Source organism: Neomonachus schauinslandi, chromosome 15, assembly GCF_002201575.2.
Source record: "Neomonachus schauinslandi chromosome 15, ASM220157v2, whole genome shotgun sequence".
Classification (NCBI taxonomy): Eukaryota; Metazoa; Chordata; class Mammalia; order Carnivora; family Phocidae; genus Neomonachus; species Neomonachus schauinslandi.
In genome coordinates this window covers 47,586,768-47,611,307 of record NC_058417.1, presented here as the reverse complement: position 1 = coordinate 47,611,307, position 24,540 = coordinate 47,586,768, and the positions used below count along the sequence as shown (strand labels likewise).

General features: G+C 38.3%; 1 protein-coding gene across 1 annotated transcript in view; it reads right to left on the bottom strand.

Annotated features, from left to right (window-relative positions):
- Positions 1-24,540, bottom strand: part of CEP112 (centrosomal protein 112) — a 409,030-nt gene that overhangs the window by 184,504 nt on the left and 199,986 nt on the right. Inside the window, exon 19 of the mRNA XM_044921845.1 lies at positions 20,343-20,525. Coding sequence (XP_044777780.1) covers positions 20,343-20,525 — 183 coding nt within the window. The remainder of the gene's footprint in view (positions 1-20,342; positions 20,526-24,540) is intronic.

The window sequence follows — 24,540 nt, the reverse complement described above, 5'->3', positions numbered from 1 at the left end:
TCTCTGAAGTGATTATTATTTGGAGATTTAACAAGCATCCTCCACATATTTTAGAAATCAGAGGGTTAAAAGGTAGGCTATGGGTACAAGCAAAGCCCAGACCTAGACCAATCCCTGCAAAATGATTAAACTTATTGATTTGTGTTCATTTCATTCGCTGATGAAGCATCAGCACTTGGGTCAGGCCCTCTGGTAGGTTCTTAAAGATGCAAAGACAGAGAAACTATAGTCCCTCCTCTGGAAGACAAAAACATGCAATTAATAATGACATAACAGTAATTATGGGTGAATTCTATATATATTTCCTGTCATTGCATTTTAGAAGTTCTGTGGGAACTCAAGAGGTTGGAACGGTAAATACACTGACAACACCATCCAAACACACACAAACAAAAAAACAAACAAAAAAAACTAACAAAACTAGAAACAAAAAACAACAAAAAACAACTAACATGAACTGGGGTCTTCTGTGAGAGCATGGAAACCATCAGCCTCTTCCCCTGTGACCTAACCCAACCCTGAAGCCACTACTGGCCTCTCAGAGGAGAGCCTTGCGTGGCTGTCCTGGGGCTCCTGCTGATCAGTGAGTCTGCCCTTCTTAATACAGATGTTCACAAATGTTCGCCAAGGCCAGAGTCTATACCAGGAATCTTTTAGGCGCAGGTATACAGAAGTGAGGAAAAGGGACAGGGTCCCCTTTTTCAGTCTATTTGATGGAATAGACAAAAATTAATAAATATGTAAGATAAATAGAATCATTTCATTAGTGATTTTTAATGAAATAAAAATCATTTCATTAATGATTTTTTTTCCAGATCAAGAATCACAAAGTTCTGTGAAGTTCACAAGCAAGGTGCTCTGATAGAGGATAACAGGGCATGTCCTTCTCAGAGTCATTAGAGAAATCCTATTGGAGGAGTTAACGATCAGGTCAAGACTTACAGAATGAGAAGGTGCCAGTCATACAAAGAGTTAGAGCAAATGCCTTCCAGTTCCAATGAACATCATGTGCCAAAGCTGGAAGGAGTGTGGTATATTTTAGCAACTAAATAGAGGCCACTATAGCTCAAGTATGGGCGGCAAGGGGAAAACAGCTGGAGAAGATGTTGGGGAGGTAACAATAGGAAGACCAGGTCATGCAGGGTGTTGAGGGCCATGCTAAGAAGTTTGGATTTTATTCTCAGTACCAACTGTTGAAGGATTTTAAGCAGGGGAGTTTTCTAATCCAATAGACATTTTGATCACTATGGCTCTTGAGAAAAACAAGAAAGAAAGCAGGACTATCAGAAGCCTGCTGTCGAGGTCTGGGTTAAAGACGCTGGTCAGCTGCACTGGGGCAGTAGGTGCAAGAGAAGGAAGTGAATGGACTAGAAATCTATTTGGGGGCTGAATCTATAGTATTTACTGATGAATTAAGGGAAAGGGAAGCCATTCAAGAATGGCATCTAGGTTCTGGCTTGAGCATGGACCATAAAGTAATACCATTTACAGACACAGAGAAGATGGGTGTGGAAGTTTCAGTTCTAGACGTGTGAAATTCGAGGTGTTTGTGAGCTAGCTGGGAAAAGATGCCAAGGGGCAGCTGGATATTTGAGTCCCGCTCTCGGATGAGAGATAAGAACTTTGAGGTTATTAGCACAGAGTTATTTAAGGCCACTGAAATGTAGATGATCACTTAACAGAAGAATGAAGAGAAAAAAAGAGAAGGAGCCAGACTCCAAGATTAAGTGGAGAGGTAGAGGAGATGGTAGAGAAAAAAGAAACTGAACTAAGACGGAGAAGTGGGAGAAGCAGGAGGAAAACAAGGACTCAGTGAGAAGACAGACAGAAATCAGTAGGATAGAGGAAAAGGGGTGTATTCAGTGATAAAACCCTAACTACATGGTTAAAGGCAGTGAAAGACAGGCCAGTCACAGTATCATAAAAAGGGGGAGCTAAATGAGATCCCACAGAGTGAAAAATCATGATAATTATAGCTGAGAGAAATCCAACTTCTGCCAAGTAACTCAATAAACTCTCGTGAATCTACAAAAAAATATGTAAGGACTAGCAAAATGTATTTCCTGGTAAATCCTATTAAAAAAAAAAAGTTTCCTTCCAAGGAGGAGAGAGAGAGAAACATTCTAGAATGAGGTAGACCACGGAATGGAGTAAAAGAAGAATTAAATTATTGCTCCTCTTACTGACATCTATTTTGCTAATTTGAAACTGAACATAGAATTTCTTCAAACTACAGTTTGGATATGAATTTGTAGTTTAAATAGAAATTCTATTTGAAGAGGATGAAAATAAGTAGTGCAGCATGACCAAATCTGTACAATAGTACCAAACTGTCCAAGTAAATGGAAGAAGGACTTTCATTCTGAGAAGTAGACAGCAAACTTCTAACGTAAAGCAGGTGCACATTATCTTAAGAAAATTTTCTAATGGATGGAAAGGACTATTTATCCTAAATTACTATGAGAAAATTTAAAAATAATCACTTTTTACTCTAAAGGGAACTTAGATATATGTTCTAGGTTTGTAATTATCCTAAACTACTTACCTAGTTACTTCACTATTTGGCTGAAGATAGTATTTACCATTCAATAGTATACTGAGCAAAGACAATGTTGAAGTCTGCTTTCATTAATTTTTTTCCAGATCAAGAATCAAATGAGGGGAAATATTTCAATGCAAAAGAAGGAACTGTTTTCAAATCATGTCGTTTTCTTTTTTTTTAAAGTGGTTTGAGTTAACTGATTACACTTCATTACCCTGCAATGCACTTGAACACATTAACGCTGTAAGAAGAATATGTAATAAAAGAGAGGATGCGTCTCCTAATCCTTCCTGTCAAATTTAAAGAGATACCAATCAACCAAACACCTCGCTAATAGTCATGAGACTGCTGTTTTAATTAGCTGGTGATATTTTTGACTAAAGAATCTCCAATGATGAAACTGTTTTTCCTTGTATTGAACCAGGTTGGCCCAGACTAGCCTGTCCCGCAGTGACATGTATATTGAATACAAATCAGACAGCAGCTTTAAATCTGTGTTGCAGCTCTCATTTCCAATTCGAGAACTGTACTATAATCATAAGCTTCTGGTGGATGAAAGGAAATCAGCTCTCTGAATATTAGCTAATGCCACATTTGCAAGTCCTGAAGAGATCTGTGCTGTTAAAAAAAATAGATCATTCCGCGTGAACCTATATATATGAATTGCTTTGTACTGCTCAACTGATAGAAGCATTGCCTGGGCTGGGATTAAACCCCTTTTCATCATAAAACCTCATCTGGTTCGGAGTCCAAGTCCATCAAACCTTTTTCCTTTAAAGTCCCGCCTTTGATTCTACATCAATTTATTCAAACCGCAGCTGGGTGGCTGAAAACGAAAGGACAGCATCGTTTAAACCAACCATGTTCCCAACTTGAAAGAAGGGCTATAATTAAAAAAATGGGCATAAAAGAATGGAAATGGGATAATATTTTTTAATGGTAGTTCAAAGGCCGACAGATGTCAGAGCCTTTGAAGATGTCAGTACACTGAGCAAGAAGTTGCCATAAAAGAGCTCGCCTGAGAGGTGAAGCAGCTTTTTAATGGCTGCAAACCCTTGCAGACACATCCTTGTGTTTTTAATTTGTCAGAGTTTCTGCAGTGTTTTCTGATTAATGACACATGATTATAACTGCATAGCAGACATATTTTTAGACTTGGTTAAATGAATAGTTTATTCCACATTCTTTTAGAAGTAGATAAGAATGGGGACACTTTCCTAGGAAGTCCAAAACTGTTCGGATTGCCTCGCATGTTTATGCTAATGTTGTGGGACTGGCCGAATTCAGAGTTACTATATGTTGCCAGCTTTTGTTCTTTAGTAGTCTGATTGCTGGTAACATTACAATTCACATGTGGTCAGGACAATGTGATTCACTACAATTTCATTCTTTTCATGTACGGGGAGCAGGATGTGCCTGAATTAATTTGTGCACACAATTAATTTGTGCACCAAGTCATGTCAAACCAAATTAACGTTTGAAAACATTGCTGAGCTCAATCTGAACAACCATGGGCTGCTACAAGGCTTCAGAAGGGAAAGAGCTACGCAGGGGGAAGACTTGCAGCCATCACTCTGGTGTGGCATTAACGACTACTCAAACACAAGGAGCCGCAACACCCCGTGTAAAATGCTGGGGGGCGCTCTGCCAAGATGTGGGGGAGGGACCCGGAGTCTCCCTGAACTATTTGCTCTTCTAAATAGTCCTGACACGCCAATTCGATTTGTTCTGTGAAACTGCCCTCCCAATAGTCATGAATGTTAACCACAAGTCGCTAGTGAGTAGCAAGAAAAGGCTTTCCCACCAATGGGTATGCCTTCAATTTCCATCATGACAGAGGTGCAGGGGAGAGGAAGTTCCCGGGCTTTGAAGCCAGGCAGATTTGGGTTCAAGTCCTAGCCCTGGCACTTCAGAGCTGCACAGCTGGGGTCTGCCTTCCCTTCTGGAAAAACTGAGGTTAATACCTACATCCTTCCAGAAAGCACGTGAAAGTGTCTGGTGCATAACATGATGCTCGATTCCCCTTCTCAAAATAAATAATACACAGAACAATAAAAACTAGGCCATTTCTTGTTAAAAATGTTTATGTGTCTATATACAACAGAATCATATTTTAATGAAAATGGCCATTCTTTTGCAAGTGGATGCTGAAACTCCCCACTGTTCCAGTTCCAGTAGCTCGTGGGTACTACCTCTTCCTTATGTTGGAATCTGACCTGGCCATGACCGGTCAAACCCTTGAGCATACACCTGTTTGCTTGTGACAGCTAAGCTTTAGCCTAGTCCTGCAAGCACACCCCACGGGGGCAGCTCAGCTGATGGGGGTACCAGGGCAGGGAATGTGGTGCAGGAGAGGGAATAATGTGCTCAAACAGGATCAGGCCACAGGCCTGTAGCCTTATTCTAGAGGAGCTGACCTGTATCCTCTCACTTGGCCTCAAGCTTTCTATGAGGACTGGAGCATCCTGGGGCTTTTTTCCTTAAAGGAGAGGCTGTTCCCTCTTTTGTGTCTCAAGGTGGCTATAGTTTGGGCACTACTAACCCCAGCCACAACTTCAAAGCCAGTGAAGCCTGCCTTAGCATCTTCCTATCTCCTTGTCTACTTCCTAAGTCTTTTTCTCCCCTCCCCCACCTCCAGATGGCCCAGTCTTCTGACTCCAACCCCCCTATGCATCTTCTTTCTCCTTTCACACTCTTTCATCCATCAAAACTCCCGTTTCTTCGCTGTAATGGATTTCAGCTTGATGAGAGTAATTTAATGAGAAACAATTTCACAATATGGTGGCTATGACTGTTCTTTTCCTCTCCACCTCAATGTCATTCCGAACTTCCATTCTGTCAGGACTTCCCTGACCCGGGATGCAGGGCAGATAACCAGATACCAGCAATTATCTCATTTGGAATGAGATGTGTACTTGCTAAACTACCTGGCCAGATTGTGAGCTCCTCCAGGGAAGGGTTTTGTCTTGTTTTTGTATACCTTCTCTGAGCACAGTGACTGGTACACAAAGACATTCAATAACAGAGGAATGAATAGAGACAAATGAAGAAATCCTAGGAGATGTATTTCCATACGATCCAGCAATTGCACTCCTGGGTATTTACCCCAAAGACACAGATGTAGTGAAAAGAAGGGCCATATGCACCCCAGTGTTCATAGCAGCAATGTCCACAATAGCCAAACTGTGGAAAAAGCCGAGATGCCCTTCAACAGATGAATGGATAAAGAAGATGTGGTCCATACATATAATGGAATATTACTCAGCCATCAGAAAGGATGAATACCCAACTTTTACATCAACATGGATGGGACTGGAGGAGATTATGCTAAGTCAAATAAGTCAAGCAGAGAAAGTTAATTATCATATGGTTTCACTTATTTGTGGAACATAAGGAATAGCATGGAGGACATTAGGAGAAGGAAGGGAAAAATGAAGGGGGGGAAATCGGAGGGGGAGAGGAACCATGAGAGACTATGGATTCTGAGAAACAAACTGAGGGTTTTAGCGGGGAGAAGCTTGAGGGGATGGGTTAGTCTGATGATGGGAATTAAGGAGGGCACATACTGCATGGAGCACTGGGTGTTATACAAAAACAATGAATCGTGGATCACTACATCAAAAACTAATGATGTATTATATGGTGACTAACATAACATAATAAAATAAAATTTAAAAAAAGAAAAAAATAAAGTGCTCCTGAATTACCTATTCAAGAATTCATTTTACTGTATGGATTTATCCATTTTGGAATTTTAAATGCACGCGTGGGCTACCTAGTCAAGGCAAATGTATTCAACAAAGAAAAGCGCAAGCAAGAGAGGGCATGTTCACCAACCCAGACTCTATTCAGAGATGTTTCAAGCAATGGAACTGGGAGATCCCAGGCACAGTGATAGACTATTTTGCGGGGGAGATTTTCCACAGGCAAGTGACTCGATCTGAGAATCTGGGGATTTGGGGAGAGCTTCAGAGAATCCTGTGATCTCCTTATCTCCTGTCAGCTGACGCTAGATATGTTCTCCTTTCCATCTCAGATCCTCTAACTCTTGGCTCTTACATAGGCCCAGGCAAAACTTGATCATTTGTGCTTCATTGGGTGATCCCTGCTTCCTTCCGTAGGCGAGCTGTAGAAACTTTCTCTGTACCCAACCTGGAAAGGCTCTCTGTGGACCTGAAACCTCGCTGCTCCCAGGAGCAGCAGAGGGAACACAGGTGCAGAGCTGGGCGCAGAGCTGACACCCCCCCCCCATCCCTATGACAGCCTGGTTTAGGGTTGCCTGCAAACCATGCCTGACTCTGCCACTATCCCCCCCGAGATGCTTCATTCTCCTAGGTCTCTGAAATGGGCTCCCTGTTCTCCAAGCCGATGTCCCAGCTGCAGGATTGCAGAGTCTGACTTCAGAGACTGCTGTCCATTTGGTGCGCTAGTCTGTTTGTGTTATGTGGCCGCAGTTCACAGATTGAAATAAATAAGCTGATATTTATTTATTTATAATAAATAAACTGTTATTCAAAAATACTTGCCCATTTCAAATTCTCACAAACAATCCAGGAGTTAGGTATTGTGATTTTTCCTGGCTCCTGAAATACCACTGCCTCTATCATCTTTGACCCACTTTCTTGGTCTTCTTGTCCTGCTCCATTGCCTCCATCTTCCCTTAGGCAATGAATGTCATCCATCCTCATTCTACTCTGCCTCCTTAGGAGATCTCATCTTCACCGTTGGTATCCATTACCATCCATCCTGGTGACTCCCAAATCTCTATTCCCAAAGGAGAGCTCTCTTTTAAACTCTAGTCCTGTATTGCCACTTACCTCCATGACATCTACACCTAACTGTCCCATAGCACAGCAAGCCATATCTCTGGGTCTCCTCTCTCTCCCTCACTGCCACATCAACTTGCCCCATTGCCAATGCCTTAGCTAAGTCCTTCATCATCTCTGTCTGGAATAAGTCCTAACTAGTCACCCAGCCTCCAATCTCACTGCCTTCCTCTTCCTAATCCTCTGCTTCAAATTCTTCAGTGATTTCTGATTGTTGATGGTTATAATCTCTAAACTTTTTTATTGGATGACTCTATCATAAAAAATTGGGGCACAGAACCCAGTGTGTATATATAAATATACATATAAATCTGTAACATCACTGTACTAATACATTATGTACATTACAAAAATTCGCACAAAATGGGTATTTTTAAAAGATGAGATACAAGTACATGTAAATAGAAGTTCTATCTTTTTTCTTCCCATATCCTAACAAACCCTACTTGGGAGCACACTGTTCTAAATAATTACCAGAAGGGGTAATACATGTTACAAGTAGGACAAGGAGGTAGACAGCTGGAAGACACGGAAGTGGCAGCATAAACAGAGAGTATAAACCCCAAACTGGAGACAGCGTTCAAGGGGATCCAGTTCTGACTCCTCAACATGGTATAAAGCCTTCTCCAGGTATTGATCATGCTACTCCTATTTAAAATGCTTTTCCTAGTCTAATTTGCATGGCAAATTTCTACTCATTTTTGAAATGCAATGCATATGATATCTCCTTTAATGCAACCTTTCTGATCACCTCCCCAGACGCTATGCCCCCACATCACATGACTGACACATCTTCACTTGGGATCAAAGTACCATTATCTTTTTCTTCTACATATATATATATAATATATAACTGTAACTTTGGGAGGCTTAAAGGCTGGGCCAGCTAGAGGAGGCCACAGAATAAAACTGTCCGTTTCCATGCTGATATCGTTACCAGTTACTCACACATCTGGTGGACGAGGCAGGCATGAAGGCAAAGTTTCCAAACAGTAGAAAGGGGCCAGGAGGATATTAATCTCCCTCCACCTCACTGAATGGTGAAGGAAATGTCAGGCGGTGTCATCGGCAAAGGAATGCCTTGATGGGGACTCGTGGGCCAGAGCAGCATGTCCTTCTGACCAGGGGTGTTACTATGTCCCCTATTCCATGCAGCCTTTGATGTGTGATAAGATGCATCCTTTGTCTCTGTTAAAAGAAGGCATTCTTTGCTCCTATCTGTTGGTATGAACCATATTACCCTCCTTTTATGACAGATGTGCAATGCCTGTTTCCCCAGAGACTATAAGCTAGAGGGCAGGGATTGTTCCTTTCTTAATATTCCAAGGCCTAGGGCGCCTGGGTGGCTCAGTTGGTTAAGCGACTGCCTTCGGCTCAGGTCATGATCCTGGAGTCCCGGGATCGAGTCCCACATCGGGCTCCCTGCTCAGCAGGGAGTCTGCTTCTCCCTCTGACCCTCCTCCCTCTCATGCTTTCTGTCTCTCATTCTCTCTCTCGCAAATAAATAAAAAATCTTAAAAAAAAAAATTTAAAAAAAAAAAAAAATAAAAAAAAAAAAAAAATATTCCAAGGCCTAGTGTAGTGACTGGCACACAGTAGAAGCTCAACAGATGATGTTAAACGAATGAATGAATATTCCACATGTGAAAATGATGATCAGAGATATGAAGTGGGTCACTCAGGTTTAAAGGGCCAGTAAGTGGTGCAGACTGGCCAGGAACCAGCATTTCTGTCTTCATATTTGATAAGAAATTGGTAATTGCTTCCAGGTCCATGATTTAATTATCTACTGGCCAATGATGTCCACATTCCTTTATCTGGAATCTTGACCTGCATATCCAACTCCCCGTCTGACCCATCTCCATTTGGAGGGTAAGAAGACTTCAGACTCAGCTTGGCAACAACAAACTCTTGCTTTTGCTTTCATTCCACCCAATCATGCTCATATTTGATGCCACCACTTATCTAGCTGCTCAGACCAAAACCCTAAATCATCCTCCTTCCCTCACTCCCCATACCTAACCCATCAGAAAGTCCTACTGGCTCAAATACATATGTCATACAGACATCCTGACTGTACACAATGGCCACAGTGGACCTCAAACAACATGAATAGGATCATGTCATGTTACTGCTGAAAATCCTCTAATTGTCTTCCAATCACATCTCAAATGGAATCTCAATTCTTCAAAGGCCCTGTCCTTCCCTGCACCTCCTAAGCTCATGCCATCAGACCTCATTTTTAATTTCCTGAACACACTAAATTTATTCTCCTCCAGGGTCTCTGCATGGGTCTCTGTTCCCTCAGCCTGGCTGGCTTCTCATCCATCAGATCTTTCTTAGTTTAGATAGCTCTTCCCTGGAGAGGTCTTCTCTGATGGCCAGCTCACACAATCGCTCAGTCGCTTGTCTGTGACTTAACTGCTCTGTGTTAATTCTCCACCTACCAGTTATGGCTATGTGATGTTCTCCTTGTTACTTTGGGGTTTTTTTGTGTGTGTGTTATCACCTGTCTCCCTCCATTCAAGTGTGAGTTCCTTTAGAGCAGAGGACTGGTCTCTCTTGTTCTTTGCTGTACCCAGAGCAGGAACTCCCTTAGGGCCAGTGAGGCAGTGCCCTGTACAAGCCTGGGACAACATTCAAATGCACCAGGATGGGAAAAGCACCTCCTAAAACACCTAGCCTCAGGACCTGGTATAGAATAGCACTCAAGAAATCTGTACTGGATAAATGAATCACGTGGAATAAAGTCTCTGTCATAAGGAAATTCCATATACAGAATTCTGCCTAATTTTTACAGATAGGAAAATGTATATGGAAAAAAATTTGATTTATAGATTATCCGAAGAGTCACAATTATAAAAGTGTTGAAGTCACAGAGTTCTATTTTGTCAATATCCATATGGAACAATGAGACTTAGAAAAGCAATCAGAATAGTTAACAATAATTATGATTTTCAGAGAACATTTATTCCACTATTCTTGTTTCTAAGTTGAATGACTTATTCTAAGAAACGCCAACTTTATAGTAACAGATCGTGATGTTTACTGCAAGTCACTAGAAATGATCACAGAGAGGTAAAGTACAAGAGTGCATGTCCATGTTTCCCAAAGTCTGAACCAGCATATGCACAGTCAGGATTGACTTTAATAGGGACTGGCAACACACTGTACCTCTTGAATTCATGGCTTTTGTCTAACGACAGTTTGGCATCATTTTTGAATAACTGAAGAACAAAAGTTTTCAGACCTCACACTCCACTTTTGCTGCACATGCCAACAGCACTTTATCTGGAGCTACTACAAAACTTGCCCAACAAGTGAGAATAACATTTACATTACAAAAAAATTAGCTTTTCAGGAAACATTTGGTGAACACATGCATTTTGTACATTAAATGACATCTTTGCAAATAACAAAATAAATAAGGTTGCACTTGACCGCAGGGATCTGGGGTTTGTTTCATTAATAAATACTGACTTAAGGAGCAAACTTAAGATGAATGAATCACCAGTTTAATTTTAACCTTTTTAAAGACCTGTAACTTTCAAGTCCTTCCACTGGAAAATTCCCTTGTTTTGAGATGCTAGGCCTGGCTGGACTGTTGGTTTCATGTTCACTGAAAGCTCCTCTGTCCCACAGAGTGACGGTATCAGTGGGAGACACACGCACACACATACATGTGCGCGCGAGCACGCACACACACACGTGTGTGTGCAAGCACACACGCACGTGCACGTGAGCACACGTGCGCGCGAGCACACACGCACACATACACGCGCGCGCACGTGTGCACGAGCACACGCACACACATGTACGCAAGCATGCGCGCGCGCACATGTGCGTGCGAGCACACGCGCACACACATATACACATGTGCACGTGAGCACACATGCACGCACACACACATGTGCATGGGAGCACACACACGCACACACACACACATACTGCAAGATTAATCCTGCCTTGCAACTGCCCCCACTAACAAAGGAAGAGACCCCAGATCCAGGCCACATACTTCAGCAAACTTCATTCTCAGAGGATGCCATTAACTCATTTTCAAATATTACTAACACTTTCAGGCCTTGACCTCATACCTAAGGAAAACAAATCAAAACAAACCAGAAAAATAACACACACTTTCAAACCCTCCAAGTTTAATTATGTATTGCTTCTTCCTGATTTTTTGTGATCTTTCTCCAACCTCTCAGTACACAAATGCCCCAAAATATTTGAGAGGTCAGGTAACAATTATAAATAATTGTCAGGTAACAACGTAAAACAAGTGAAGAAAAATAAGTTTCCCTGAACTTTAATATTCATTTCAATTGAAAAACATTACCTCAAGTTTCACATTAACCCACCAATTTCAATGCTTTTAGTCTCAATTAGGCCAATTTTTGTTATCTAAACATTTTCTCCTATTAATGATATTTTTCAAATATTTTCTGTACACAAATTAAAGTGGCTTGAAAATAAACTATTATTTTCATGTAGTTTTTTTGCTTTGCTCCTCAAACATGAGTTTAAGGCCTCCCTGATATTGATTCCTGTCACTTTTCTCATGAAAAATTCTCAGGTGTTAAATATCTTTCCTATCATGCAACTAGGCATGATTCCAATTAGTCCTGAATGGAAGACAAAATGATAGTTTAATAAGCTTCAATTTGCCAACTCTTTGAACATTTGATGATATCATCATTTTGCCAATCATTTCTTGCACTTTGGCTCTGACCTCCCTGTCACAAAAAATTACCTCAAATATCTAAATAAAGACATCAAGGATGTCTCTGAGAGAACTGAGTCAGAAATCCAAAAATGACTTTTCCAAGACATCAAGAAAGAAGAGTTATTCATCCAATATTTCCTCAAAGATAATTTCTGCCAACATTCTTAGTAATTTCACTGAGGCAGAGGTGAAAAGGACAAGAGCAATATGCTAAAAATAACTGAAGGCATTTTTCCTTATATCAATGGGAATGACATTCAGTATGTGGAATAGCAATTCATCTCTGGGGTATTTTATGTAAAAAAAAAAAAAAAAAAAAAAGAACTCATCTGAAAAGCTCTCATTTTGACCACAATAAGTCTAGAACTAAACAAAAACTGCATCAATGTAAATTGTTTTTGAGGATTCTAAAGGCAACACATTTTCTACTTATTCCTTTTATTTCTATCAAGAAAGTGTCCCAGTTTGAACTTACTTTTAAACTGCCTTGACCTCATTTCTAAAAGGTTTTGACAAGCTGCAGTCATGCAGTAAGGATCATGATATGGGTTCCTTTAGGGGAAAAATACTAACATCGAAGTCTTTGAGATTTAAAAGTTCATTCCATAAAATGGAAGGCTCGTATATAATATTCCAAATTCGTATGTGAATATAACAGATATTCACCTATAATAAGCCATTCACAACAAACCATATTTCACCAGTACTAAATGCAAATCTCAAATCGATTTTTATAGAGACTGGGTAGGTCCATTGACTTAAAAACTTCCTGGATTCTTACTCTAGACACATCTTTTAATTTCAGCAATAATGTAAAAGCCTAAAGTAAACCCATCTCAAAATCATATTCATTTTTCTATTCTACAAATTCTGAAATTTGTGGGAAGGAATTCTATTCCAAATAAAATATTAAGAATTGTATCTCTTCAGAGTTTAATTTGCCTCAGAATAGAGACACAGCCATGGCTTGTGGCTCTGGAGAAAGTTTGAAACTATTGGCTAAGTCTTGATTTGGATTTACATAGTCTGAGTTATGGGTATCAGTATTTTAAATCTAGCAATGTATTAACAATCCAAAATTGAAAGTATAATGGAATTTATTGCTGAATAAATGAAATTCAGAGACAAGGAGCTCATACATAAGCAGGCATATGGGGGCAGGAGACATTACCATGAGTCTTAACTACACTAACTACTAGTTATGTAACCTTGGGCATTTTACCTATGCTTTCTGAAACTTTTCTCATCAATAAAAGGAATAACATACATTCATTTTACGAGCCAGGTAAGAAGGTCAGAACAGAGTTTCCAAATGCGAAATTTAATCCTTATCGACTGTTGGAAGGGTGGAAAAAGGCAATGTAATGTAATGTAAGGGACCTAGCAGAGAGCCTGGAGCAGGGGAAACACACAATAAATATTTGTCACTCCTGCTGCTGTTAAACACAAACAGGCATAAAAATTCAGTGTTGTTCTAGGAGGTACTGCTTACTAAAACTGGAACTCACGCAGCATGATTCAATTATGACTTTGCAGCAACGTCAAGTATGGTGAATCACTGAAAGAAATGCAAATTGCGATGAGAATCTCAGCATGGGGAACAAAGAGTACCAGTGTCTCCCTCTCTCTCCTGCTAGGCAAAGATTCACATGTAACCCTGTGCCTTTCTTGCCAAGCCCAAGTCTCTCCCCAAATCTAAAATCTCTCTTGAAAGAGGCTGTGAGATAGAGAACGAGCACTGAATTAAGATTAAGAAGCCCCGGTTTGCTTGTTCTGTGACCTTGGGCAAGATAATGTCCTTGAACCAGAGGTTCTTTACCTGTAAACCGAAAATAATTGGATGTGGTCATCCACTTGACTCAATCTGGCAATGTTACTGCTGGATGCTTAGATACCTGACATGACTAGAAGGTGCATGTCCGTGCGACATCCTGTACCCACAGACTTGTGCTCCCTTGCCAGCTCCCCAGTTTTCACGACTGAAGAGTTCACCACATTGCACCCCCTATTTTATGCATCTCCAGCATTTAATTATTACTTCTTCAAGAACAACTTTAATATTTCTAAAAAATCTATTAAGTATAATGAGAACAAAAGACAGATTTTTAAAGCAACCATTCAATTGACACGGAGTTGTTAATTCAAAGGGAATACTTGATGTTATGATTTGAAAGGTTTGTCTTTAAAAGGAATATTCTTTATCTAGAAGTGGACCACAAGCCATGGAATGTGGTTTCCATGGTAACTGCCACATTTAAAAAATATGCACAGGACTAAAGATACACTGTATAATACTTCTACAAATGGATCATTCCTAGAGAAATCGATTTCCTTGTCTCAGCCTGTTTTTGTTTTTTCAACTTCATATAATTCTCTCCACAATGAGGACCAAGTTGAATTATTTATAATAGTTTAATTATAGGCATATATGCTATTTTTGTGCTTATAAGATGAAAATAACTACAGAATTTTAGAATTATAATGGAAAAAGAAAGCTAGTGATCTATGAAAAATGTAAACGTTACTTGAAAGGTCATCTCCCTATCTTTTCTCCTAACTAAGCACCTAAGAAACAGTATTCTTATACACAGAAATATATATAATATATAAATAAAACACATTATTAAATTCATATGTAATCCTATTAGACAAACCACCACTGGATACTAGTAAACAAGATCTTTGCATCGATGCACCTATGTCAAAATATGATAAGAACTTGGGCCTTATTTGGAAAATTCGGTATAACCTATGCTTTTGGTATCAGAAAAACAGTATTTCCTTCACAGGCTTGTAAAAATGGCTTAGTTAGGAAAACCTCTGTTTATATTCTAAGTGAATGCACTAAGTTTTTGACCTATCTTAAATGCAGAACTTAGATAATACTATAAAACTTCATCTGAAGAAAATACATTGAAAATTCGAATGTGTGGTTTTACCATAAGTCCACCAAAAAAGTCTTTTTTTTTTTTCAGAGTAATAAAGTAAATTGTTAAAAACATCTTCCCACCAACTCTGATGTCTGACATTAAACATTATGTACATTGCAGCAAAAACCCACTTAATACTTAAAACACACTTAATTCCATTCCTCTTTCCATCTAATACAAATAAGTCAGTTTGGGGGGTAAGTACCCAAGTGTGATTGTACACAGCTGGAAGACCAGGCAACCACTCTGATGTGACTCCGTGTGTCACTAGGGACAGGAGGGGAACAAAAAGAAGGGTTACATTAACAGCAACAGCCTCATGACGTTGGGGGAAAAATATTTACATAGTTTGGTTTTTCCAAGTGATCAGTCCAGTTCAACCCAAAGAAATAAAAATACTTACTACCTCAAAACCAAGTAAATGATACTAATGAATAAATATTGATGATGAAATACCAGTTTGGTTATGTAGGTAGAAAGCGAACTGTTTTAGTACGGATAAAAATATCCTACACTCCTGGACCAAATTACCACTTGATTTTATTTCTTATAGTTTTCCATAATATAAATTCAGAGGACAAGAGAATCAGATAGAAGAAAGAGAGTAATGTTCTTGGAAATTAACAGTAGGGCATTAACTCTTAAAACTATTTCTAATTCAGCCATGCTTCTAACTTGTACTTCCTAAAGATATTTTGTAAGGATTTCAGGATCTGTCATATAATAAAAGTACTAGAATTTGCTAGGCTCATGACTTAAAATATGCTTTCATTTGATTCATAATATGTACAAAATTGGATCTCCTGAAGCAGGTGTGTTTTTTGGTATTGAGAATGATGGTATTCTCCATTAATTAAAATGAAATTTGGGCACATTAAAATAAAACCAGCTAATTACACTTTGTGAAAGTACTTAAAGAATCTAAGATAGTCCCACCAGATTTTATTTCCAAATGTCTTAACATATAGAGATCATCGTCAGTTATATTGGTCAGTGTCCTTTGTACTAAGTCCTGTGTCATCAATTTCTCTCAGAACTGAGAGCTAGAAAAAAAATGAACTAATCTGATTTCTTTCATAGAATTACACAGTTTATCCTGTTTCCCTCTTTGCTGTGGCTTCTAGGTGAGCTCAGAGCTAAAACTTGTACTTAACTAAAGCATTTTTTTTAAAGTATAGATTTTCTGGTGGGGTTAATATCATTTATTGCTTAATGACTATTTTCAGTTATATATTACACCTGTTTAAGTGTGTGTTTATTACAAAATGCTGCCTCAAATCCTTTTTGAAAGTGGTTGGCACATAAAGAAATTAAACTCAATGTTTTCAGTGAAAAAAAATGTTCCCCTAAAAAAGCCCAAAGACCATGCATAGGTTTAGCAGAAATGTTTAGAACTGCATATTGCTAAATTCATCCATAAGTAATCCTTGAAAAATGATAGCCAGTATTCAATCCACAGCATGCAGGTGCATACCCAGTTTATAAATGGACATTTTTATTTTGGGCCCAGATTACCAAATTCATGGAAAATAAAGTAATGTGATTGAGATATAATTTTAAAAATTAAAACTGTCTTACCACAAGTATCTTTTCTGGAAAATTTTTTTAAGTAGAAGAGAGAAAGAGGAGGATTTCTGAAAATCCTACATTTTAGAATTAACAATAGGGCAGCTTCTTACTGTGAATCAATATGGCAAAATCAAGATGATCTGCCCATTTAATTATGCAAAACTCATTCATATGAGCATCATGATTCTCAGTTTAGGAAATCAAGAAAGGCATCGAGACACCAATGTTAGGCAAGATCCAATGTCCTATATACAAATTTTAAGTCTGATGTAGTTTTGGATCTCGTGATAACCTTCTCCAAGTCTGCCGTGTTCATTCGCCTACTATACTGACGGCGGTTCACAGTAGCTGCTATGGTTACCCTGAGTCTTCCATGTGCCTGTACCTCAACAGGTCACATAGACAGCTGTCCTACAATGGTGACCCCACCTCTGGGGCAGATCACCAGATGCATATGCACCATTCACTCTGGCGACAAACATAAAAGATCAAGAATCTCCAAGTGGTTCAGGGTCCTAAAAGAACAACTAAGAGGTCAAAGAACCTAAGTTGTGTTTTTCTTGTATTTCAAAGGAATAAACTGTAGAAATTCTTTCACTACATTGCAGTTCAAAAGCAAAATGACTCACAGAACCACCATGTTAGAAGAAGCTCTCCTAAGATGGTCATAACAAAACTGTAAATTTTCTTTGTATTAAAAAACATGATTAAGTCAATCAAATCATCCTCCAAATTAATTTCAACAAGAGGGATCTGGCAAATGAGAAATATTTGACAATAAGGTTGTAACTTTCTAATATGTCTTGATATCCTGATCTGGGTGCTTTTTCTTAAACATTATGACCCTAGGTAGATACCAGGCTGACTATCTTGTATGAGGGTGGTAAAACTTAATGTGCATTTTAACAAATGTAAGCATCACAACATAAAATATCCTACTTGACTGAAAATCAAGTTATGACAAAGATATAATACACGCATAGAATAATTAGCTAAATGCACCAAATCAAATGAGAGAAATAGTTAATTGTCCTTAGTTGCATTACTGTATCTTAGGATTTCTCCATAAAACAGAAATTACTTGAGTAACAACTAACCTGTAATAATTATACAGCATTTTCCACCAAAAGGGAGTTCCTGTTTGATATATGATTCACCTGATGGTAGGGAACTATACTTTACAATAATGGTTTTCTTATCAGTATACAATACATTATGTACTTGGAAGAAGCCAAAGGTAGATTTCTAGTATTTTGCCTGCATTCAACAATTTGATGGAAGAAAAAGTGACAAGCAAAGCCATAGTACCCAAAATAGGTACTTCACTGGTCCTCTTTTGGTTAAGTATTTCAAACAGCCCTTTTTACAAAATGGCCTCCATTGCCAAATGGGAGTAGCCAAACGTGAACTGAAAATCAAATCTCTCTGGATCTAAAATTAAAAATTATACAATCCAATATTTAAGATACATCACACATGTATCAAGCCACGAAACAACGATATGAAAAAAAAATCCTCTATTTTAAAAAAATATATGTCCACTTGGTTTTTTGAAATTTATGCATTGAATTCAGGACTTCAAAGGTATTATACATTACATTATTTAAATCATAATCATGAAAAGATATATTTGGAAAATTTAGATCTTACCTGAAGGAAACTTTGAATTAATATCCTCAATGAATAACCAAAATAAATACAAATTATTAGCATTTTGGTATATATGATAAGGTTTTTAAAAATATAACTTATTGGCAAAATTTTTTAAAAAATACATTCTCTAAAAACAACCAAGTTTAGCTTACACAGAAAATCATTTTCATTCAGATCAAGAATGCATTTAGCCTTAGTTTCCATTGCTTTACTAGCATTCGCATGACAGCAATTCCAATTGTTCCAAGAAAGACACAAAATAGAAGAAACACAATCCTATGCTATAGCATTTGAAGAGGTCATATGGTCCTCATAATGATTATTTCAGTTAGAAGAAATTCAATTAAGAAACTTATTGTACTCTCCCTGAGGCTTAATTATATGTAATAATTCTAAAATTTCCCTTTTGTTATTGCATGAACCGCACCCTATATATGGCAGATACGATGTATGTAAAATCACAAAGATTTCCTCTAAATTTGGCCTCCGCTACTGTCGGCTTTCCACAACAGCACCAAAATAGTAGGAAGTTATATAAATTAGTGTATTTTATTGTATCAAGTATTCAATTTTACTCTGCAAACACACCCTACACAGACTCGGAACCCAAATACTTTATCATAGAAGACAATGGTAAGGCTAAGCATCATCTTTGAAGGAGAACGTAAGTGTGAAAATATTCTTAGTAAATTATACGGCTAACAATCAGAACATCAGCATATATTTTATAAAGGCTCTAATGAGGTTGGTGGCAAAATAAATACACATTGAGCAGGAACCACCTGACTCTGCTGGTACCATGGTTACTACAATGACTACCTTTTTAGTTAGCAAACCCCCAAAAAACAAATTGAAAAGAGTTTTCCTATAAATGTATATTATTGACAAAAAAACCTGTGCCGAGTATACTTACAGTGCCCCGGTCATTCTCCGAAGGTAAAAGACAACTCAAGGTCAAATGAAAAATAACCAGTAACTCCTATTCTTTGCCTTACCGCCTCCCGCCCTCCATCCAAGAAATAAACATCTTATTTAATCAGTATTTTTATTGCTTAGATGATCATAAAATCGTTTAAACACATGTCATCACAAATAGAAGGCTTATTTCATTGTTTAAAAATTGTATTATTTGGCGAGACAGGATAACTAGGAAGAAGCTTATGGGTGGTATGAATAATATGGTTAGGATTTCAACGGAAAAAGAGGTATTTAGACCTCGTATATGATATGGTTTTATTAGAAAAGAAAATTATCTTTTTTTTGTTATCAATTGCTCCTCAATTTTTCTTTAATAAAATTTCACAGCAATCTCAAGAGGATACACTAAAGGCCTTTGATTATATATACCCTAAAGAACTTATTGTACCACAAAGATGCACACACCCAATAAGATTTTTTTTCATCTGAAATTTATAAAGATAATTTTCCATGCTGACAGTGCACATTTCATCCATAAGTTTGAAGAGTCAAATGCTACCACAGCTGGGGGTTATTCTGCCAAATGGCTTCCAACAGGGACTACAGAGATGGAGGCTAGGAGGCATGTGCATGCGCATGTAGGAATAAGCCACAGACCTGATGGGAAATAGCCCTTCTCTGGAGTCATTTTTATCAATTACCATCTGAGTGATCTAATCAAATATAGAGTCTAATGAAAAAAAAAAAAAAAGCAACACCAGGAAGGAAAAGCAAATATTAAAAGAGCTGCTTGATTACCTACAGAGATTAAAACAAAAAGCAAGGAGTGAAGCTGATATATTTCATAGGGATTTGCTGAGGCTGAGGGGAGGGGTAAGGGGCAGATACCTTAAAAAAATCCATCATGAAAGGAACTGAGACAAGATTATAAAAAAGGGGCCAAGTTATAGCACGCCATGGGATTTTTAATCTGGCTACCTGTGGTTTCTGTAGTTAAAGCCTTATTCATCCTCAAAACGGGGGGGGTGGGGAGAAGAAAACAAAAAAATCACATTTATATGTCAGTATTGCAAATGATCAAACAGCGTGCACCAACAAGAATAATAAGAAAACACTAAACGCTGATGACTTTTTAAAAATAGATACCCGTTTTATCAAATATTATTGATAATTACCTGTGAATCTCGTTTCTTGAACTCTTGGATTTGATTTTCGTGCTCCATATTGGCAGCGCGAAGCTGTTTTTCCAGGTTTTCAATTTCCCGTTCATGGTCTCGGACTAGGCTATCCTTCTCTGCGCTATGCTGCTGTGATAGGTGCGTCTTCTCCTGTTCATGCTCCAGCTTCAGCTCTACTATCTGATTGGACAATGAGGAGGACAGTTCATCAACAGAACATCCTTGTCGTCATGACAACTCATGGACAGCTTAATTTTTCTCTAATTTGTCCAAGTTGAAAATTTTATTTTTGCGTCATTATTACCTCACCCTTGAAATACTCTCATTTGGGGGGTGGGGGTGGGGATTTTATCCAAACCTCCTAATATTCAAGACAGTTGGGCATATTCAGGAAATCATTCTGCAATCTGTTGACATAAATGCCTGAACATTGAAAAAAATTATGTCGAATGCTAGGTATTTCCTACCCAAGAATTTGGGTATTACTGATCAGCAATGGTTATAAATGGTTAATAGGCAGTACGCTTTGCTGTTTGCTTCAATATATACACGTAAAAGCAGCAATTAAATCGGTCAGTTTTCTTTATGATTTTCAAATAAAAGCTCGAAGCTAAATACGCATCTGGATTATTGTATATACAGTTGTCTTTTTAAAAAATAAAATGATAAATTTCAAAGCTCTATTATCTCGTTGTCAGCTACGGTATACCAACATAAACAGATGTTATGTGTTCCAGAAGGGCACCTGCTGTGCTGCAAGCTTGCGCCATGATTTCATAAAGAGCATTCTATTCTCAGGATCCTTTCCCAGTCCACTCCACACTGGAGACTGTGACCTTGGCCAGTCTTAGCCTCTCCCTGCTAGACTGAATGGCAGCCCGAGACCAAGGGCCTGGTTGCCGCTGCTTTGATACTAATCCTCCCAGACTGTGCACAATGGCACCCTACCTGGCCTGCAAACTATAGCCAGCCAGGCTGTCTTTGAAGCAGGTGATGAATAGGGGACTGCAGGAAGCCAGCTTCCCCAGTGAACTCCAGGCCACACAGCTGCTAAGAACAGTCACTTGGATTTTTCTTCAGTTTTGGTGGATTTCAGGGGAAAAAACTGCTGCTATCTAGAATATGTTGTGTTATTTTCGGCGTGAGAATCCATCTTCAAAAAAGCTAACAGTAGGAGCCTGCTCCAAATCGATCTTGTTTTTTGTTTCGTGCAATGAATCACCAGACTACCTTATCTTAAAGCGATAGCATTCATTTCTCCATACGTGCATGCTACGCTAGATTTCAGAAGTTATTTTCTTTTGAGATTTGAAATTCTCATCCTTTAATTGCGAAAACACAAATTGAATGGGCTTATAAACACAGGTTTCAACACTTTTCCTTACTGTGATTTTTCTTAGAGTGGAAAATGAACAGGAAATGTTTGACCACTTATAAATGTATTATACTTTGGAGAAGAAAGGAAAGGATACCCACTTTTCATTATATACACTTACCAGAACAAAATAATGTATAAAGTAATATAGAAACATTTATTTTGCATCTGAGAACAAAGACACAGTCTAGTGAATTTGTGTCTATTTCAAATTTAGGGAACTTTCTTCCCTATTATTCTACTGCTGGCAATATATAGAATATATTATACACACATATATATTATATATATATTATATTTTATATATTATTATATATATTATATATATTATATACACATATATAAATAATATACACATCTTCTCCTTATATACCAAGTAGTAAAGTTTTCTTTATTTAAAATTAATGTGCATGTTTTACTCTGATTCACACAACTACAATGTTAATCCCAACAAAAGAGAGAATTTAAAATTGTATTGATATTACTGCATTATTTCAGACATCTGAGTTTATGAATTATTGAGTTAGAATATTTTTAGTTCTTGGACACATTATTATTTCTGTTCAGTGTTACACTACCAAGCATTATTATAATAAATTTTTAAGTTTTAGTTAAAATCATTTAAGTATGTTAACACACTGAAAAGAAATAAATGGAGGTAGAGAGTACTACTGAGATCTGATTCTCAAAAGCCTCAGAAAAATTGAGAGAATGGGTGTGATTTAAAACAAAATATTCTACATGCTCTAGGGAAAAATAAGCAGTTGACCTGTAATTAAGGCAGAAGGATTAAGAATTCTTCCCCCAAGAAAAAACATATGACCAGAAGTCGCTATGAGATCGTTAGTAATGGTGCTGCCTCATTCTAGGCTCTAAATAATGTACTTCCAGAGTAACTTTCTCTGAGTTATTTGAAGAGCTCTGGCAGACTGATCAATGACCCTGCCCATGCTCAGATTTCAGTTTATTCATTTTTAAAAATTAGGAACAAATGAAATAGAGATAGTGGAATTTTGAGCATAAAGAAAGATGTTCATAAATTATTAGTAGTTTGTCATTTTGTCAGGGCCCATTGCTCAGTGATGCTAGTTAATGAATGAATAAATCTCAGGGTTGCCGGAACCTTTTAAAATGAAATAAGCTCAGGTTTATCTGCTTAAACCAACACTACTTGGCCAACTTCTCGATGTTATGAGCCCTTTCTGGTCTTTGCCTGGGACTCCTTGCTGTTAGCATCATCTGGCAGACATGCCCTCTCCTAATAAATGGTAGAGTCCAGAAGAAAAACCCTAACGCATCTTAATGATGAGATTCATAACCACAAAGGCCATCACCAAAATGGATCTGTGTTTAAATTCAAGACTGTACTGGTCCCTAGCCCCTTCCATATAAGTAAATGTTAAAAGAGTTTTTTGGCTTTTCCAGTTCAGTCCTTTACTTGTAGGCACATCTCAATGGTAAACATGAAGTAGGGTATCTTCTTTATCTTGGACTACTACATACTTCAGGTTGACCGACAATAACGTCTAATGGAGTTAATGGTGATCAGGAGGTTGTAAATCATGGAAAATGTGGAGGATGTAAAAGTATACAGCATCCTCAAGGATGAATGTTCAGTCAATGAGGTCTCTATGTTAAGGTGATATATCCTACAGGGGTGAATAGGATGCACAATCACCAAGGAACCTGCTTAAGTAAAGGCCAGCTAAAGAGCTCCCTGTAATATAGGAGGGAAAGCTTTAAGTTCCCTAATCCAAAAGCAATGGGCTGTGCGCCAGGTAACTATACTGGCTATGTATGTCCACTCAACATATATTAAAGAAGATTGGCATGTCTTCTGGGGGAGTGAAGTGAATAGCCCTCAAGTGTAAGTATCTGGTAGCATCTTGTAGTCTCCTAAGATGCTAAGCTTGATGGCTTGATGGCTGGGGTTTGGGTGAGAAAATGGCTTTATTGCCTAGAAACTATTAGGTTGAAATTGTCATTTTTGTAGGTCAAAATAGGAGATGGTGCTCCATCCACTATGCTACCCCCCACAACACACACTAAACATGAAGTTCAAGAGGGAAATTTTGAAGTTCTGAAGTCCCTGAAAGTGCAGCCTTCCATCACAGACTAAATCATTTTGCAACCTGATGATGATGTCTTCATTCTAACTGAGACTTCATGTAAGTGTCCAAGAGCAGAAGTACATTCCAGGCTCTGAGAAAGACCAAGATAGAACCACTAGATAGCCAAGTCTCTGGGCATCCTGGAATATATATTTTTAAGTCCTGGTAACTGTTTTAGAGTGAAATAAGTGCTCACAAATGTGGCCCAAACACCTTTTAATAATCTCATAAAGAAAAAGCCAAAGAGGGTGGAACAAGTCATTACTTCTCAGTACACAACCCATAGAAGACCAATACATCCCAATAACACACCTCAATATCAGAAATTCCAAAACCAGAAACATAAATTATGCAAGTGAGAGAATGCATCCAACACATTTTTAAAAAGGACTTCGGGTACAAAAATACTAACTAAAATAACCTTAAATAGAACCAAATTACAAAATCTATATTCTACAAGCCTTGACAGAAGAATAGATTAAAACTATAGGAAGGAGAAAAAGAGGCCCCCCCCCTCCATGCTCTGGCTGGGAAAGGAAGAAGGGGAAGGAGTCTCCAGTTAGGAGCCCGGGGGATAGATGTGTCTTATAACTTAATGATAGCTGCTCTAATTCCAAGTGAACAGAAGTATGAAAGTCGAAGAGTTTGGAGAGATGTAAAGGCTACCTAGGCAATACAGTGTCAGTCTTAATCCATGAAGTTTCCCCGT